General features: G+C 44.4%; 1 protein-coding gene and 4 non-coding genes across 5 annotated transcripts; 4 read left to right on the forward strand and 1 right to left on the reverse strand.

Annotated features, from left to right (window-relative positions):
- Positions 1 to 7,523, reverse strand: LOC130565465 (protein phosphatase 1 regulatory subunit 14B-like). The gene is made up of 4 exons (XM_057352196.1): positions 7,353 to 7,523; positions 912 to 992; positions 648 to 680; positions 1 to 549 (listed from the first exon to the last, which is right to left on the reverse strand). The coding sequence occupies exons 1-4, from the start codon at positions 7,521 to 7,523 to the stop codon at positions 481 to 483; spliced, it is 354 nt and encodes a 117-aa protein (XP_057208179.1). The 3' UTR covers positions 1 to 480.
- A 1,329-nt stretch (positions 7,524 to 8,852) lies between these two features.
- trnai-uau (transfer RNA isoleucine (anticodon UAU)) lies at positions 8,853 to 8,946 on the forward strand. The gene is made up of 2 exons: positions 8,853 to 8,890; positions 8,911 to 8,946. It is a non-coding gene; the product is annotated as a tRNA-Ile (tRNA).
- Positions 8,947 to 9,131: 185 nt separating this feature from the next.
- On the forward strand, positions 9,132 to 9,225 carry trnai-uau (transfer RNA isoleucine (anticodon UAU)). The gene is made up of 2 exons: positions 9,132 to 9,169; positions 9,190 to 9,225. It is a non-coding gene; the product is annotated as a tRNA-Ile (tRNA).
- A 174-nt stretch (positions 9,226 to 9,399) lies between these two features.
- Positions 9,400 to 9,493, forward strand: trnai-uau (transfer RNA isoleucine (anticodon UAU)). Its single transcript has 2 exons — positions 9,400 to 9,437; positions 9,458 to 9,493. It is a non-coding gene; the product is annotated as a tRNA-Ile (tRNA).
- Positions 9,494 to 9,667: 174 nt separating this feature from the next.
- Positions 9,668 to 9,761, forward strand: trnai-uau (transfer RNA isoleucine (anticodon UAU)). Its single transcript has 2 exons — positions 9,668 to 9,705; positions 9,726 to 9,761. It is a non-coding gene; the product is annotated as a tRNA-Ile (tRNA).
- The last annotated feature ends 5,358 nt before the right edge of the window (positions 9,762 to 15,119 follow it).

The raw sequence follows: 15,119 nt of genomic DNA on the forward strand, positions 1-15,119 counted from the left end.
TTCTGCAGAACACGAAAAATACTTTAAAGACATTGATAAGCAAACGACGCTAAACCGCATTGACTTCCTATATGAACACAAAACCACTGAGGCATTTCTGATAATATCTGTTGTGTTCCACAGAAGAAATAGTCATAAACAAGTTTTGTATGCACATGAGTGTGAATAAATGATGACAGTGAACTATAAAGAGCTTTGCTTTGGTTCAATAAAGTACTAGTTGCACTAATGTTTTTAGAGAACTTAATAAAATGGTTTAAGTTTTAAGTTTCGTTTTAAGTACTCGTATATACAAACAGCATCTACTACTACATAAACACTTAAATAGACAAGAGCTTGGAACTAAAAAGTTGTTGTTGACTTTCACACGTTCACAGTCTCATATGGCATCAGACTATAAACCTTTCTAAAGGAAAAGGAAACCTTAGGCTAACATTCTTTAACATCTATCCACAAAGTAAGCTTCTTTTGTCCATAAATTTATTTTTTCAAGGTTCCTGACATTTTTCGAAGTCCTTTTATTCGATATAGAAGTCCATCAATAAAGTCCTGTGAGGAAACAGAGTTGCAGCTTTAAAATTTGCTTTGAATAAAACTGTGCATTGGTGGCATTGCACTCTTGACAGAATATTTCGTCTTTTTCGTACCTCTTTTGGTCTGCCACAATCACGGAGAAGGTCCTGCAATTATAAATAATATTACTGCTATTCAAACAAATGAGGTCCTTTCTAAATCTTTGAATTGTGTTGTTATATTATAATATGGGATCTCAGAGAAAAACTGGATCAAAGCTTCAAAGTTTAGAACTCTAAAAAATTAATAATAAAAATCGAGAATCCAGACCAGTAAATAAAAGGGTGCTCATTGTGGTATTCATATGAATAGTTGTCCAAATATTATTTTTTTACAACCTGCAGTTTTAGTCTCTGCTCACAGTCTGACAGTTCCAACAGCTCATCAATGTCAATCTCCAGCTCTGGAATGTCATCCTCCTGGAAAACAAGACTTTCTCAATGTCACATGTCATTGGCTTTGGCATAATTTAGTGACATAACAAAAAGTTCCAAACGGAACTTAAAAAAATAAAAAATATATGTTTTAAATCGTTTTTTGAACATTGGCACCGCCTACCATCCAAGATGGGGCGTTATGCTTGATTGTTAATCATAAATGTATTGCGATTTGAACAAAGGAGATGGTCTCTTTGTAGTTGAAATAAAAGTCAGCGACATTTGGAACCATTCATAATTGCATACAAAACAACCTTGTAGTGGCTAAACAATTAAGGGACATTATAAGGAAATGCCAACGCAAACAGAATACTAACTAGTTGAGAAAAGGCATTTCTCAGTCTCACAATGACATGCACATACTTTATTTTAGGACACAGTACTTTTTGTTTTGGGTATGATAAGCATTAGGAAGCATGCCCTCTGTCTCTGCTCTGTGCACCCCAGCCCAGTATTATACAGTCGCTGGCATTCTGATGAATTACCAATTTACAAGCACAAAGAAACTGTAATGTTAATGTTACACACCTAATTTGTTTTAAAATTTTATATCCAAGTTTTATGTCCAAGTGCTGTGTGTGATATTTAGGAGGATCTATTGACAGAAATGCAATATAATATACATAACTATGTGTTCAGAGGTGTGTAAAGACTTTACATAATGGAAGCAGCCCTGGAGGGTTGGCGACACTGGTTGGAAGGTGCCAAACATGACCACAAGAACCTTGAATACCTATGATTTGCCAAGAGATTAAACACCAGACAGGCCAGATGGGCCCTTTTCTTCACACACTTCACATTCACTATCACCTATCATCTGGGCTGAAAAAAACACCAAGGCTGATGCATTATCACATCTACATGATTGCTACCCACCCGTTAAACCCAAGGAAAACCTCCTCCCTGAATCACTAATCGTGGTCCCGGTTCAATGGGACATCATGACGGAATTCACGCAGGCCAATGCACTAATCCCAGTGCGAATGCCCTCCTGACAGAACATTCGTTCCACAGAATTTCCGCGAGAGAGTTATACAGCAAGTTCATTCGTCACCTAGCTCCGGTCATCCCCGTATCACTGCCACTCTCCATCTTCTTCAGAACAACTTCTGGTGGTCATCCATGCATGCTGATACCATAGACTTTATTCACAATTGCACCACTTGCAACACATATAAATTTCACTACAACCCAACCTGCTGCAACCATTGCACGTTCCCCTTTGACCATGGTCCCACATAGCTATAGACTTCATCGATGACCTCCCCAAATCCGATGGCAAGACCACAATACTCACGGTTATAAATAGCTTCTCCAAGTCCTGTCGTCTCATTCCTCTCCCCAAATTACCCATAGCATTTGAGAAGGCTGAGATTTTGTTCAATTTATTCTGTCTCTATGGTCTCCCTGAGGACATTGTATCAGATCGAGGACCCCAGTTTACGTCTAAAGTTTGGTCTGCCTTCTTCCAGCAACTCAACATTAACATCAACTCAACATTAACATCAGCCTCACTTCAGGATACCACCTCAATCCAACGGACAAACGGAACGTCTCAATCAGGAAATTACCAGATTTCTCAGATCTTACTGCCATCAAAATCAGACAGATTGAAGGCGCTACATCATGTGGGCAGAGTATGCACAGAACTCACTCCAAAACCCCTCCACAGGACTCACTTCTTTCCAATGTGTCATGGGCTTTCAACCTTCGCTATTCCCATGGTCAGGTGACCCCAGAGAACTACCTTCAGTGAACGATTGGCTCCAGAGGAGTGAGGACATTTGGAATCAGGCATACACACACCTTCTGCGCGCAATCAGAAGACAAAAGTTACAAACTGACCGTCACCGACGTCCCAATCCATAATTCTTTCCAGGTCAATGGGTTTGGCTGTCGACCCGAGATCTTCACCTCCGATTACTGTGCAAGAAACTCAGTCCCAGGTATGTGGGTCCCTTCCAAATTATCAAACAAATTAGCCCAGTTTCTTTCGTTTAGAATTACCCTCTAACTATTGCATTTCTCCTACTTTTCATGTCTCACTGCTAAAACCCGCTGGTGGTCCGAGAGGGGAGGAGGAGGAGCAGACCAGTGTTCCTTCACCCATCTTGGTGAATGGTGAGGAGGCGTATCAGGTCCACGGCCCTCTAGACTCTTTTTTTATTTTCTATACAGGAGATTTTTCTTTAGCCTCAAAGGCTGTGACAGTGCTTTGCATTTATATGAACAAGATGTCGAAAAAGTAACACAATATTAAAGGAATCGTACATACGGGTATAAAAGGAAGATGCCATGCCCATTCATTCACCTTTTGGGCTGAGGAACCTGAGAAGCATTCTCGGTTGCTGCAGCGGCCGGCGAAGCGTTGTTGCATGACGGACACAACGTCTCGTTCCCTCCATCAGGGAACTGAGGTTACATCCGTAACCAAGACGTTCCCTTTCTGCCAAAGTGATGGCGTCCACGATCCAGTGTGCCAATCTCTGTTTGGAGACAGCTCTCCCCTTTTGCTGTCCCCCAAAACAGAAAAAGAGCTGCTCAGAGCTTCTGAAGCTCGGCGTGCAGTCCAAGTAGAGGTGCAGGGTGCGTACTGGACACAACATGGTAGGGGTTGGGTCTTCCTACCCTGGTCCTTGAAGGGAGTGGTGGGAACTTTGGGCATGTAGCCAGGCTGGGGTCTCAGCATCACGTGGGAATAGCCCGGCCCACACTTTAGGCACTTGTTGGACACAGAGAGTGTATGCAGATCCTCTACCCTCTTGATGGAAGCGAGCGCCACTAGGAGAACCGTCTTCATCATGAGATGAGGTAGAGCGGCTTCTCCTAGGGGCTCAAATGGGGCCCTTCCCAGTCCCACAAGGACCACATTGAGGTCCCAAGAGGGTACAAAGCATGGTCGGGGAGGTTTAATTCTCCTCGCGCCCCTCAGGAATCTGATGACCAGGTCGTTCTGTCCGAGAGACTTATCTGCCACAAGTGAGTGACGTGCAGCAATGGCGGCGACATACACTTTGATCGTGGAGTGAGAGAGGTTGCTCTCTAACCTTTCTTGAAGGAAAGACAGCACGACACTGATCGAACAATTCTGTGGGTCTTCCCTGCGGGAAGAACACCAGGACGAGAAGAGGCGCCACTAGTAGGCGTAGAGTCGCCTAGTGGCTGGGGCTCTTGTCTGAGTGATCGTGCTCATGACTGCAGGAGGCTCCTCGTCCCGTCCAGGAGCCAGACATGGAGGTTCCAGAGGTCTGCAACATCGTCCCCATGGGGGGAGGTTCTGTGGCTGGCAGCACAGCTGTCTCGCCAGGGACAGGGCCCTGGGGAGGCGAGCGTGTCTGCTGACTTACCTGCCTTAAGTCTTCACTGCACGATGCACTGTCGAGTGGAGAGTTCTGAAGGCTGCGGGATTGGCATGATGCAACATCGAGTTAAGGCTGCTACATGCTGGAAACACCCAGGGAGAAAGGAAGTTATTTTGGAGACAAAGTGGGTGCCAGGCCCTGAAAAAGCTCCATCCATGGGGAGCTGCCTGAGGAGGGGGCGCCGGAGCCGGGGCAGGAGGTGTGGGGCTGCTGGGGAGCAGACGCCGTCAGGGACCTCGACACCCTGCAGTCAGCCGGGTCACGGCGGGGCAGGATATGCTTGATGGCCTCCATCTGCATCTTCACCGCCGAAAACTGTTGAGAAAAGTCCTCGACGGTGTCACCAAACAGCCCACCTTGCGCGATGGACACATAGAGAAAGCATACTTTGCACAAGGTTAAGCCAAAGGTGTCGCTCTTGGACTACCAGAATAGACATTGTTCGACCCAGCATGCGTGCCGTCACCTTGGTCGCCCGGAGAGCGAGGTCAGTGGTGGTGCGCAGGTCCTGCATAACCGCTGGGTTGCGCTTTCCCTCATCCAGCTGCTTCAATGCCTTGGCCTGGTGGACCTGCAGGATGGCCATGGCATGAAGTGTGGAGGCAGCTTGACCCACAGCAGTGTAAGCTTTCGACACCAGAGATGAAGAAAACTTACATGCTTTGGAAGGGAGCCTTGGTCGGTCCCTCCAGGTGGCGGCCGTCTGCGGGTACAAATGTACCGCGATTGCACGCTCAACCTGGGGTACATCAACATAGCCCTTAGCTGCTCCGGTGTCGAGGGAAGTCAGGGCGACCGAGCTCGTTTGCCGTGAATGCGCTGAAAAGGGGGCGTTCCAGGTCTACGTGAGCTCTTCATGCACTTCTGGGAAAAAAGGTACCGGGGTGGAATGCAGTTTGCCAACATGCTCTGTATCCATGTACCAAGAGTCCAGCCGTGAGCGCTGCGGGGAAGGCAGTGTGGTGCACTGCAACCCGAGGCTCGCGGCGGCCCAGGCAAGCATGGCTGACATCTCCGCGTCAGACTCGTCCTGGGCTCGACCGACCAAAGCTGGAAGTTCCAGGGAGTCATCAGCGTCTGATGTCAGGAAGTCGCAATCCGATGCTGCAACAGAAACTTCATCCTCTGCAAGCTGATGCGTGGATCCGCTATGGGAAGGTCTACTGCCGCCCATCGGTGACAGGTTAGGTGAGCATAACAGCGCCTGGATGGTCCACGGCATTGACTGCGACGGGTTAACGTCCATGGAAACCCCCATATCACCATCGCTGCTGCAGACGGCTTGGCAGCCGCCGTGGAACGGAAAGCAGATGATGTTGTGGCTGTGTCCAAAGCGAACACAGCCAACCGTGACCGCAATACCTTGATAGACATGTGCTTGCAGTGTGGACATGCCGTATCCACGAACGCTACTTCAGCATGTTGGCGACCCAGACATGTGATGCAGGTATCGTGCCTGTCAGGAGGTCACATCCAAGATTACAGGGGCGAGACATGCCCGGCGACAGGTGCACGCTGTAAGACATTTCAGCTCTTTTAGAAATTTGCTCTAGTAGACACCTTCGGCTCGCTACCGAAACGCCCAGGTGAAGTCGCACACACCAGGACGAATCCGCTGCTCTGCATCGTAGAAATCCAGTAGAAATAATCAGGAGATAATGCGCTCAGCATTTAAGCTTCGCAGGTTCCGAAGAACAAAAGGTGAATGAATGGGCACGCCATCTTCCTTTTATACCTGTATGTACGGGGTGGAGACTGGCATGCCATGCCATTCGCCAAGTTCATTGGCCTTTTAAAAGTACAATCAGAGATGATAGGTTCTCAAGTCAAACCCCATTCTGTCAACACAACGTCGAGAGACCGACATAAAGGGAACCATGGTTTTGCCATTATTTACTGATACACTAAAAACATGGTTAGTACACTTTTACCACAAAAAAAGGGGAATACAATTATTCATGTTAGTTCACAGTGCATTAACCAATGTAAAAAATGATAATGCTTTATTTAAAAAATGTTTTAGTAAATGCTGAAATTAACTTTTAATTTTATGGAGGCTCTACTGACAGAAATGCAATATAATATCCATAACTGTGTCTTCAGAGGTGTATAAAGACCTTACATAATGAGGCGTTACATTTTACCTTAGAATGAGCTATTTCTATCTTCATACACCACGGGTCCCCTTGCATGGAATTCGCCATGTTGTTTCTAGCTTTAAACGGACAAACTGCTCTACAGAGTTATCTAATTTTGGAACCGAACTCTTCAAATACAACCTTATTGTAATGTATTACACAATAACTAGTTTTAGTGAATATAATATATATAATATTCAGATAAATTTTTGTGCCCATGTATAAACCTCCTATGCCCATTGTTGTCATTGGGGTCTACAATAGGAGCTGTGCTTTCTGCTGGCTCACTACAGTAACGGAACAGGAAAAGCATGTGAATAAGCCCACGCTCTGTCGTGTTCTTCTCACACTGGGAGTTTCATTCACAGACAAAGAAACAAGTATTTCCAACAGACAATCAGGGAAACAAACTCCCAGAAGCAGTCGGAGGGCAGAGAAGAATTGTGTAGATTACTGTACTTCATTCACTTGTGAAATAAGATCAATGAAGATCAAAACAACCTGTAATAAATAATGAATAAATGTTTTTTATCCCAGTTTAAATGATAAAAGTATAAGTAAATGTAATCCTAGTATAACAGTAATCCAAATGACTCAAATGGTATATTGGTATTTATAGTTTTTACAGCAACAGCGTTGGGAGGGTATGTTATAACAACAGCTTGTACTCTTGCAAGCTACTCTGTGCTAATTTCTAGAGGTTAGGATAAGAAGTACATTTCGAAACGACTTTAAAAGGTAAAAATAAACTATTGAATGCTATATCAACAGTTATTACACAGTGCAACAAAAGTGTTACACAAACAGAAAGAAAATGTTTCCAGTCTTGAGATGTGCCTCACCTCACAATCAAACAGCAGATGCAACTGACTATCAATCCATTCCTCAATGTCCAGCCTTCCCTGCAAGTCCTTGCGGTTGTACTTTAAAGTCAGTTTCCCGAGCTTGTGCTGGGGGGGTTCATTGTCCTCGTCCCTGCCTGGAGTCTGGAACATTACTCTGGGATGGTTCATGCCTGTGAAATGCTGGTTTGTGGGAAGACAGTATAAGGAAAACTTGAAGAGAAATTGCCCCCTCCCTCTGACCCTTTCTCCTTGTCTAAGAACTCCACCCTCCATCATCCTCCTCTCTACTCACCAGCTTTTCATAACATAAATATTTGAAAGAGCTGTATGATTGACAAACACAGACAATTAAGCCAAAAACATGACATTTTACACTAAAAAGGCTAATGTGATATCCATTGCAATGTTCAGAGATACATACTGACAGAGCCTGTAGCTTGACGTGGGGTAGCTCTGGCTTGAGGAATTCTGTGGGACTGCTGAGCCCCACATCCAAGCTTCCCAAAGTGAAAGTTGGAAGGTAGAGTCAATATATTCTACTAAAGTCCAATGAAAACTGTGCCAATGCAACTTATGATCTCTTATCTTTGATTGGACTCCCAGCTCAAGTGGTGCAATCGGTCTGCGCGTGGTACTTATAAGGCACTACACATCAGGGCTATGCCGAGGTTGTGAGTTGGAGCCTTACATGGAGAACATCTTTTAGATTCTAAAAAACTTTCAACTATGTGAAGTGCTAATGAGATTGGAAATTTGTGCCAGTGCAAGTTAAGATCTGTTATCTTTGAAGGGACTGCCAGCTCTACTGGCGCAATCGTTTACGGTGCGGTACTTATGAGACGAAAATGCAGAGATTGTTAGTTCTAGCCTCACCTCGTGCACATCTTTTATATTCTGAGATATGAGAATGGGAATTTGTGCCAGTACAATTTAAGATCTGTTATCTTTAACAGGAAAGCCAGCTCCAGTGGCGCAATTGGATGCGGGTGATACTTATAAGGCAGTACTCAGCAGGGCAATGCCGAGGTTGTGAGTTTAAGCCTCACCTACAGCATATCTTTTACATTCTAAAAACTGTCAACAATTTGGAGTCCTAATGACATTGGGAATTTGTACCAGTACATCTTAAGATCTGTTATCTGTGAAGGGTTTGCCAGCGCCACAGGCGCAAACGTTCTGCGTGCTGTGCTTATAAGGCAGCATGCAGCAGGGCAATGCCGAGCATGTGAGTTTGAGCCTCCAGTGGCGCAATCGATTGGTGCACGGTACCTATAAGGCAGCAGGGCAATGCCGAGTTTTTGAGTTCGAGCCTCACCTGGAACACGACTTTTAGTTTCTCCAGTGGTGCAATCGATTGGTGAAGGTACTTATAAGGCAGTATGCAGCAGGGCAATGCCATTTTTAGCCTCACCCCAAGCATAAAAAAACCTCGAACTTGTGAGATTAGGAATTTGTGCCAGTGCATTTTATGATCTGTTATCTTTGAAGGGATTGCTGGCTCCAGTGGCGCAATCGGTCAGCGCGCGGTGCTTATAAAACAGTATGCAGCAAGGCAATGCCGAGGTTGTGAGTTCGAGCCTCACCTGAAGCACATCTTTTAGTTTCTCCAGTGGTGCAATCAATCAGTGACAGTACTTATAAGGCAGTATGCAGCAGGGCAATGCCATTTTTAGCCTCACCCCAAGCATTAAATTTAGGATAAAAAAACTAAACCTTGTGAGATTAGGAATGTGTTCCAGTGCATTTTATGATCTGTTATCTTTGATGGGATTGCTGGCTCCAGTGGCGCAATCGGTCAGCGCGCGGTTCTTATAAGACAGTATGCAGCAAGGCAATGCCGAGGTTGTGAGTTCGAGCCTCACCTGAAGCACATCTTTTAGTTTCCCCAGTGGTGCAATCGATCGGTGACGGTACTTATAAGGCAGTATGCAGCAGGGCAATGCCATTTTTAGCCTCACCCCAAGCATAAAAAAACCTCAAACTTGTGAGATTAGGAATTTGTGCCAGTGCATTTTATGATCTGTTATCTTTGAAGGGATTGCTGGCTCCAGTGGCGCAATCGGTCAGCGCGCGGTACTTATAAGACAGTATGCAGCAAGGCAATGCCGAGGTTGTGAGTTCGAGCCTCACCTGAAGCACATCTTTTAGTTTCTCCAGTGGTGCAATCGATCGGTGACGGTACTTATAAGGCAGTATGCAGCAGGGCAATGCCATTTTTAGCCTCACCCCAAGCATTAAAAAACCTCAAACTTGTGAGATTAGGAATTTGTGCCAGTGCATTTTATGATCTGTTATCTTTGAAGGGATTGCTGGCTCCAGTGGCGCAATCGGTCAGCGCGCGGTACTTATAAGACAGTATGCAGCAAGGCAATGCCGAGGTTGTGAGTTCGAGCCTCACCTGAAGCACATCTTTTAGTTTCTCCAGTGGTGCAATCGATCGGTGACGGTACTTATAAGGCAGTATGCAGCAGGGCAATGCCATTTTTAGCCTCACCCCAAGCATTAAAAAACCTCAAACTTGTGAGATTAGGAATTTGTGCCAGTGCATTTTATGATCTGTTATCTTTGAAGGGATTGCTGGCTCCAGTGGCGCAATCGGTCAGCGAGGTACTTATAAGACAGTATGCAGCAGGGCAATGCCGAGGGTGTGAGTTCGAGCCTCACCTGGAGCACATCATTTAGTTTCTCCAGTGGTGCAATCAATCGGTGCAAGTTACCCATGAAGCAGTTTTCATCAGGGCTATGCCGTTTCAGCCTCACCTAGAGCATAGCTTTCAAATTCTAAAAAACTTTCAACAATGTGGAGTCATATTGAGATTGGGAATTTGTGCAAATGCAATTTAAGATCTGTCATCCTCAAAGCTATTGCAAGCTCCAGTGGCACAATCGGTCAAAGTGCGGTACTTATAAGACAGTATGCAGCAGGGCAATTCTGAGGTTGTGAGTTTGAGCCTCACCTGGAGCAAATCATTTAGCTTCTGCAGTGGCGCAATCTGTCATTGCAAGGTACTCATAAGTCAGTTTGCAGCAGAGCAATGCCGTTTGAGCCTCACATAGAGCATAGCTTTCAGATTATGAAGAACTTTCAACAATGTGGAGTCCTATGGACATTGGGAATTTGTGGAAATGCAACTTAAGACCTGTTATCTTTAAAAGCATTGCAAGCTTCAGTGCCGCAAACGGTCAGCACGCGGTACTTATAAGGCTGTATGCAGCAGGGCAATGCTGAGTTTTTGAGTTCGAGCTTTAGCTTGTGCACAGATTTAGAATTCTAAAAACTCTCAACCATGTGAGATTAGGAATTTGTGCCAGTGAAATTTAAGATCTGCTATCTATAAGGGGCAATCCAGCTCCAGTGGCGCAATCCGTCAGCACGCGGTACTTATAAGGCAGAATGCGGGCAGGGCATTGCCGAGGTTGTGAGTTAGAGCTTCACCTAGAGCTTATATTAAATAACATATCTGTAAGATTCTAAAAGAAACTCTCAACCATGTGAATTTCTAATGAGATTGGGAATTTGTGCCAGTGCAATTTAAGATCTGTTGTCTTTGACAGGCATACTAGCTCCAGTGGAGCAATCGGTTTGCAAGGGGTACTTATAAGGCAGTATGCAGCAGGCCAATGCCGAGTTTGTGCCTCACCTCGAGCATAGATTTAGGATTATAAAATCTCTTAACCATGTGAGATTATTATTTGTGCCAGTGAAATTTAAGATCTGCTATCGCTAAAGAGTGTGCTAGCTCCAGTGGTTCTTATAAGGCAGTACACAGCTGGGCAATGCCGAGGTTGAGAGTTCGAGCCTCACCTGGAGCATATCTTCAAGATTATTCTAAAAAACTGTCAACAACGTGGAGTCCTAATTAGATTGGGAATTTGTGCCAGTGCAATTTAAGATCTGTTATCTTTTAAGGGATTGCCAGATCGATTGGCACTATCGGTCAGTGCTCAGTACTCATAAGACAGTATGCAGCAGAGCAATGCCAAGGTTGTCAGTTCGAGCCTCACCTGGAGCACATCTTTTAGATTCTAAAGTGGCGCAATCAGTCAGTAAGCGGTACTTATTAGGCAGTATGCAGCAGGGCAATGCTGAGTTTGTGAGTTCGAGCCTTACCTTGAGGATAGCTTTAGGATTCTAATAACTCTCAACCATGTGAAGGGCTATCTTTGAAAGCTTTGCCAATTCCAGTGGTGCAATCGGTCAGTGTGCAGTACTTATAAGACAGTACAAAGCAGGGCGATGCCGAGTTTATGAGTTCGAGCCTGATCTGGAGCATATTTTTAAGATTCTGATAAAAAACTCACAACCAAATGAAGGGCTGATGAGATTGAGAATTTGTGCAAATGCAATTTAAGATCTGTTGTATTTGAAGAGCACACCAGCTTCAGTGGCGCAATTGGTCACCACGCAGTACTGATATAGCAGTACGTCGCAGGGTAATGCCGAGGTTATGAGTTCCAGCCTCACTTGGAGCACATCTTTTAGATTCTACAGTGGCACAATCGGTCAGCCTACCGTACTTATATGGCAGTATGCAGTAGGGTAATGCTGAGTTTGTAAGTCAAGCCTCATCTGGAGCATAGCTTTAAGATTCTAAAAAACTCTCATCCATGTGAACAACTGATGAGTGAGCTTCTCTCCTGTGTTGTTGGAACATTGTTATAGCAACTTATCTTTGAACAGACCACCAGCTCCAGTGGCGCAATCAGTTACTGCATGTTAGTTACAAGACTGTATGCAATAGGGCAATGTTGATTTTTTCGAGATGAAAATAGTTGTGTCCCAAATGACATACGATACACTATGCACTTAAACTATGCACTATGCATTCAACCATCTAGTGCAGTTCTATTCAACGCGGCTCCTGGAGGGCCGGTGTCCTGTAGTGTTTAGTTCCAACCCTAATCAAACACACCTGACCAAGCTAATTAAAGTATTCAGGGCTACTTCAAAATAATGACCTGGGGCCTGATGTATAAACGAGACGTACGCACAAAATGAGCATAGAAATGTGCGTACGCTGTTTTCGACGTATATATCCGGATTTATTAAAAAAAAATCTTGCTGTAAATATGTGCGCACCGTTGTTGGCAGACCGATCGGGTATGTCACAGTCATCCCTGAGCCGTGTCATGCCACATGTATGGGATGCCATAGTAGGGATGGCACCCCGATATATCCATTTTCCTTACATGCAAGCTGATCAGGCCAACATCAATATGCAATTTGCAGCAATAGCCGGTTTTCCGGCACCATCTGAGAATGAATTTGCTTTTGTTAACCACAAACATTTTCACTCATTGAACGTGCAGATCATATGTGATGCGCATATGTCTCTGACAAATGTAGTTGCGAGATGGCCGCGGTCAACTCATGATTCTTACATTTTATCCAACAGCAGTGTAGGAAACAGACTGCAAAAAGGAGATGTGCGTGATGGATGGCTACTTGGTAAGTCGGCAGCAGGGGGCATTTAATTGTGTGTAATGATGCAAATATCTTTAAAGCATACCTTTTAAAATGTTTTACCTCTCAGGAGACAGTGGTTACCCTCTCAGAACCTGGCTGCTTACTCCACTAACTAGACCTCAAACTGAACAAGAAAGGCGCTATAACGACAAACATTGTCGGACCCGTTCAGTGGTCGAACGCACTATTGGTCTACTAAAAGGACGCTGGAGGTGCTTGGATAGGTCTGGTGGCACAGTATTGTACAGCCCTACAAAGGTTTACCACATTGTGTTGGCTTGCGCAGTGTTGCACAACATCGCTCAAACACATAGGCTACCTGTTCACTGAACGCCGATACTGACGGCAATGAACCCGACACTGGCCCTCCAAATGGAGTGCACAATACTAGAGCAATACAGCTGCGTTTCAATGTAATAAATAGAATGTGAAAAGGCAAGTGAATTCAAACATTTTTATTTTTTCACAAGTTCTTTAAGTGAACCACTTATTTCTGACAAAATTGTTTTAATGTCTTTTAGTTCTGAACAAACAGCATTAACAGCATGAACCATGTGACGCTGGGTCTGCATAATTTCTTCTGTTAGTACGCGCCTTGAGTTATCAATGCTCAGTGGTGGCACAAAGGATGAGAATGTACTGGGTTGCGCACAGGATGGGGTTGCTGGGGCACTGGATGAAGGCGGCGGAGGAGCATTGGATGATGGTGGCGGAGGAGCATTGGATGACGGTGGCGGAGGCGCATTGGATGATGGTGGCGGAGGAGCATTGGAAGCAGGCGGCACACAGGATGGTGGCGCATAGGATCTACATCCATTGTCTACCCCAGTTGGACCACAGTCTGGACTTGTAGGCATTCCAGGATCAACCGTTCCTTTAAACCAGTGGTCACCAACCCTGCTCCTGGAGATCGACCGTCCTGCAGATTGCAGCTCCAACCCCGCTTCAGCACACCTGTCTGTAATTATCCAGCAAACCTGAACACCTTGATTAGACAGTTCAGGTGTGTTTGATTGGGGTTAGAGCTGAAATCTTCAGGACGGTCGATCTCAAGGAGCAGGGATGGTGACCACTGCTTTAAACATTAAAAACGTTTGAAAAATAAAGGTTGCATTGTACATGTGTAAATTTGTTAAAATAAATTTGCACTTGATGACTTACACTTTTGCCTTTATAAATAACATTTTTCATGTAGGAAAACACAGGACAATAGACTATTTTAATAAACGTACAGCTTAATATACATCTACATTGCTATATTTGTCATTTGGATATTTTAGGACATTTTCACTTCCACAGAATTTGAGTTGGTTTACTTATTTAAATTATCAATAAATAAATTTAGTTAGGAATCGACAACCTAAGGTTATATAAAAATACTTAAGAGCAGAATTTAAAACAGACAAAAACTGTTCTATAATGTTTATATAAATCAAGTACCACCTTCAGCGCAAATCATGTCAGTATCACCCCTAAATTCTGGAATAATCCTTTCTCCCCTATAACTACACCCACCCTTGCATCAAAGGCTGAGAGGTCACTGGTTCCTTGACCACCAGCAGTTGTTCCAACATTGTGCCTGTGGGCAGAGATTCTTTTTTTCACTACAAATTTTATATCGGACCATTTTTTTTGGTCTCTTGGACTGTGCAAGGCACCGAGGTAACAGTTTTGACTCCTGCTGTTACCTACTCCCATTCTACAGTCTTCCTTTTATTGGAAATGCCTGCGGAGTGCCCACCAAATAATATATTTTTTCGGGCCTCCACCTCAGACAGCAATATCTCCATCTCGCAGTCTGAGAAGTTTCTCTTTTTTGCTTTTAGTTTTTGTTCTTCCATTTTTAACCCAACAAATAATTGAAAATTTACGCCAGTCAATATGCAGGACGAGATCATACATATTCAAAAAGGGCGGTCTTTAGCTCCATATATGGTTATTTAGGGGAGGAGATTTGGGTAAGATATAAGCACATGCACCTGCGCACAATATTCAGATAATTGTGATTTATAAAGTGAACCTTAAGCAGAATCTGCCATTTGTGCGTACGCACCTTTTAATAATGAAATCTAAGGCGAGTTTTACACATGACACCCCTGGTGTGTTGGATTTGGGTTGGAACTAAACTATGCAGATCACTGGCCCTCCAGGACCAGAGCTCAGTAGCCTTGATCTAGTGTATGAATTTAAGAAGAGTAGTATCGTCCCAAATGGAATACTAAATGGTTTTATTATAACCTGAAGTGTGCACGGTTTTCCAGACGAGGGCAAATGACGTCAATCTCACAACACAAGGC

This window comes from Triplophysa rosa, linkage group LG15 (assembly GCF_024868665.1).
Source record: "Triplophysa rosa linkage group LG15, Trosa_1v2, whole genome shotgun sequence".
NCBI classification, from domain to species: Eukaryota; Metazoa; Chordata; class Actinopteri; order Cypriniformes; family Nemacheilidae; genus Triplophysa; species Triplophysa rosa.